Consider the following 4,125-nt stretch of genomic DNA (forward strand, 5'->3'; position numbering starts at 1 on the left):
CACGGTCGGGGTGCCGGACGTGAAGGCGTCCGTCGCTGGAGGAAGGCAAAAAAAAACGCCGTGTCAATGCCTTTGTGTTATTACCTCCATGAAAAATGGAGGTATTGTTTTTGGCGTCTCTCTCTCTCTCTCTCTCTCTCACTCTCTGTGTGTGTGTGTGTGTGTGTGCACGTGTGTGTGTGTGTGTGTGTGTGTGTGTGTGTGTGTGTGTGTGTGTGTGTGTGTGTGTGTGTGTGTCTGTCAGTGTGTTTGTGTTTTCATACGTTTGTAGTCAGCATAACTTCATAACGCCTTTATGGATTGTGATGATATTTGGTATGCTGGTAACTCTAAAGAAGACAGGTGTCAAGGTCAAATATGGGCCTCCTGGCAGATGACCTTGGTACTGCAGCAGACAACGCTTTTGTCTCGTTGGATGATAACAGTCACATGAACATTTTTTAATGTTTTCACATCGTCATTAAGTTGTCGGTCGCTTAAGAAAGGGAGGGAAACAAGGCTTTGTTTTATTGGATGATCTCAGTAACGTGACAATGACGTAATTTAGCACCCGCCATGTTGACGGTTTAACCTTCTTCCTGCCTATCCCACAAGAACATATGTACGTCATTAAGGTTCGGTCGCTGAAGGAAGGGAGAGGAGCGACGTCATGTCAAAGGCTTAGTTTTATTACTTTAGTAAGTGTCAGTGCCATGTTGGATAAATGACGTTGGCAAAGGCATTATAAGATCTATACCTCAACGTTCCTGCTGTTTGCCTCTCCATACAAAGAGAGAGGGACGCAACGTCTGGCTATTCGACTATCATAATCGTGTTTTAAGTAACGGTATTTCCCTTGATATCTAAAGGTTGGGGTTAGACATGGATGAAAGTTACTTACGGTATGACGACACTTCTTCCACACCGACCGGAAACCTGAAGATGCTCGCACCTGGAAAACAGTAAAAATAAATAATCAAGTCTGCTGCGGGACTGAATCAAAGTCTGCCTTTTCCTGTGTTTTTCTTTTCTATATAGCGGCCTGAGCTCTTTGTAACGGTCTTTATTTTATACATGGTCTACATGTAGGGGTATGGTGCCCTTTGATGTGCCGCGGTTACGACGTCATTTAGCTACTATACTAATCCTGGGGAAATTACTCTTGTTGTGTCGATAGTACGTCCCTTCGTAATGTTTGTATTTCATTTCAAACTGCCCCTTCTACGACTACAGAAAAAATTCTTTAAAGAATCCACCAAATTCTATCCTATTTTTCCAAGCTTACAAACAAAAGAACTACTGTCAATATAAACCCCACATATTACAAAAAAGGGGGAACGGTACGTCTTTTACTGTTTCAAATATAAAACAAGTCCAACCTAACAAGTTAAGCCCAGCATTTAGATTAGTAGTCACATAGTATACTAGTACCATTATCTATTGTCTGTACGGCATTTTCATGCTACTTGCAATCAATGGAAGAAAATGCAACGAACGTTTCATTATGCTTCTCTACGTGCAGTGAAAAGAACGATATTTTTCGGCCCCCTTTACTTCCTAAGAAAGAACACATCCTACTACTAGATAGTGCTCATTTTCATGCTACTTGAAGTTTACCTCCGGATAAGAACTTGCAACATAAGACCATATGTTTCTCTAAGTGAAAAGAAACAGCATTCTTAATCTTATATACATCTTTAACTTCTTAAGAACGTACACATCCTTACCTTGACACAGCGTCGCGACGTGGAGAAGAAAGGTGACCAGGTAAGAACAGGTGGTCCAGCCGAGGTGCATCTTGCTTCACTTTTCAGGTAATCTCCAGCAAGGAAAAAGAAATGTAACTGCTTCCAAGTTGTGGTATGGCTCCTTCCAACGAGTTCTCAGCCCAACTACGCCTGGAAGGGAGAAACAGTTCTTCTTAAATACTATCAGACTTTTACAGATGATCAGGATTTAGTCAGACGTTGACGCAATGGTATTTTATATTTAGGTACGGCCTTTTGCCCTATGAGTCACCATTGGTTTATACAGAAGGCCTTCCTGTTATGGCAATCTATTTTTAGACGCTTGCGTACTGAATAAAATCCTTCAATTAAAAATATAGCCGTTTACGCACGAAAGAACATCCTTCAGCTTAAAATTAGTTCCTTATGTGCCACTTCTGACAGTTTCCAGCTTTGTCACTCTCTTTAATTCCGTTTTAAGTTGCTTTTTTCTCTCCGGTACCGCCCCCTCGTCCGGGAAAGTTCAAACGCGTTGACGTCAGTTATTCCCTGCGCGTTGGTTGGTTGTTTCCGGGCTGACGTCACCACCTGGCAGGTCGTGGTTGGTTGATACCGGAAGCGCGCCTTTGTACAAACAGGGATGGGCGCAGACAGGGCGAAGTTTACCTTTTCAAACCGGTGTTTTCTTCGTTTCCTGTGGTATTTTCCAAATTCGGACACAAAACATTCATCGAAACAATTTTTCGGATGCCGGAAGTCTATTTTTGATTGTACAATACAACAGGAGTTTTTCGCGTGAATTTTATGCGATCATAACGTTTGTGTGCCACTAGTCGGTATCAAAATAGCCCTGTACCATAAGACTGCTCAATACGGACAAATAATGCGTAGCCGGTATAACCGCCCTTCGGCGTAACACACCAGCTTCGCAGGCACGCGGCGTGGCGGCAGCTAGCTATATCACACCGAACGACTTGTTACATACAATATTTGCACATTTAATTGCAGGAGTTGTTTAAACTCAAAATTAAAGCCATCTGGTGATGATGCCCTAACTGTGCTCGGTGGCAACGAGTTCCAGTCTACGATAGTTCTGGGGAAATACGAGTTTTTGAACACCTCAATTCTTGGTTGATGTTAACTCTGATATTTGAAGGCATGACTGTTTCTTATTCTGTTTTCTTAACTGTTTTATGTTGATACATAAACAGGAAAATCCGCCCTTCCTATGACGCTGGCGTCTCCGGGAATTCCGTGTGGCACAAGATGGTACGGATACAAGACGTCTTTTCCAAGTCGGAAATGTTTCCGTTTCCAAGAGTTGCGGTTTCCTTTCCATACATGTGTTCCTTAAAGCAATCCTTATGTGTTGCGCGTTGCTTTGTATGTGTTACTGTTTTACGTTATTTTCTTATTGTGAATGTGTACTTTTTAAATTGAATCCAGGAAGAATAGATTAGATCTACTTAGATGTAATCTAACGGATTTCTAATAAAATATCAAACATCAACATCATACTATTTATAGCTAGCCTCCACCAGGCACATTACCACTTTCACGTTTTGATACTAGTAATATGACGTCAAAACAGGTGGTTCATCTGCATCGCTAGTGCAGATCGCTGGGTGGCGTCTTTCCTTCTACACGCCTAACTTTGTATCACATTTTTGCCCCACAAAAACTTACAAAGCTGGCTGAAAAATAGCACAATTAAACCACACAGGGAGGATAACTTGCCAGAGGAGTTTGGCTACCGTAGGGTTTCATTTACCCGCGTATAAGTCCAAGAAGAAATGTTACCCTAACCGCGGGCTCACTACCCTGTCCAATTGTTCAAAATATTTTCGCGGATTTCTCCTAGTTCTATCCGTAACCCATTATGAAAACCTAATCAAGTCAAGGGTCATCCAAGAAGGCCGTTAGAACGTGTCACGTGTTCGTTTTGTCCCGTTTCTACTGAGTTCTAGGTACGCATGCGGATTTTGAAGGTAGGATTTTTTTCCGCTTTGCCAGACACACACTTTAGAAGTGCCCACAAACACGTATAATCTTACAGATAAGAGTCATTGTTTGCAACAAATAACACTCTTTGTCAGATCGTCATTACCTATTGTACTGTCTGTTTGTTTTTACCAGGAAGTACGCGGCATTACCTGTAGTACATTACACTTGATGACAGGTACTAGGTAGACACAGCACTATTATTACCTCTTAGTCATTTTGTATATCTGCTATTCGGCGCAAAGCCCTTGTCACACATTGCCTACTGTGGCTTCCCGACCTTTTCCAGACCATGGTTGGGAACTAGTCGTAAGCAGGGCACATCTATGGTTGGGAGTTGGTCGGTTGTCTTGTTACCGTCGGGAAGTGCTATTTTAGACGTACCCTTGTCGTCGGTGGTTCTTTTACAGACTGTTCT

General features: G+C 42.3%; 1 protein-coding gene across 1 annotated transcript in view; it reads right to left on the reverse strand.

Annotated features, from left to right (window-relative positions):
- LOC109467053 (prolactin receptor-like) overlaps nucleotides 1–4,125 on the reverse strand; it is a 13,463-nt gene that overhangs the window by 4,508 nt on the left and 4,830 nt on the right. Inside the window, 3 exon segments of the mRNA XM_019764952.1 lie at nucleotides 1–35; nucleotides 881–931; nucleotides 1,707–1,877. The exon segment at nucleotides 1–35 is cut by the window's left edge and continues 9 nt beyond it. Coding sequence (XP_019620511.1) covers nucleotides 1–35; nucleotides 881–931; nucleotides 1,707–1,776 — 156 coding nt within the window. The 5' untranslated portion in view covers nucleotides 1,777–1,877.

This window comes from Branchiostoma belcheri, unplaced genomic scaffold (assembly GCF_001625305.1).
Source record: "Branchiostoma belcheri isolate BF01 breed outbred unplaced genomic scaffold, Haploidv18h27 scaffold174, whole genome shotgun sequence".
Taxonomy (NCBI): domain Eukaryota; kingdom Metazoa; phylum Chordata; class Leptocardii; order Amphioxiformes; family Branchiostomatidae; genus Branchiostoma; species Branchiostoma belcheri.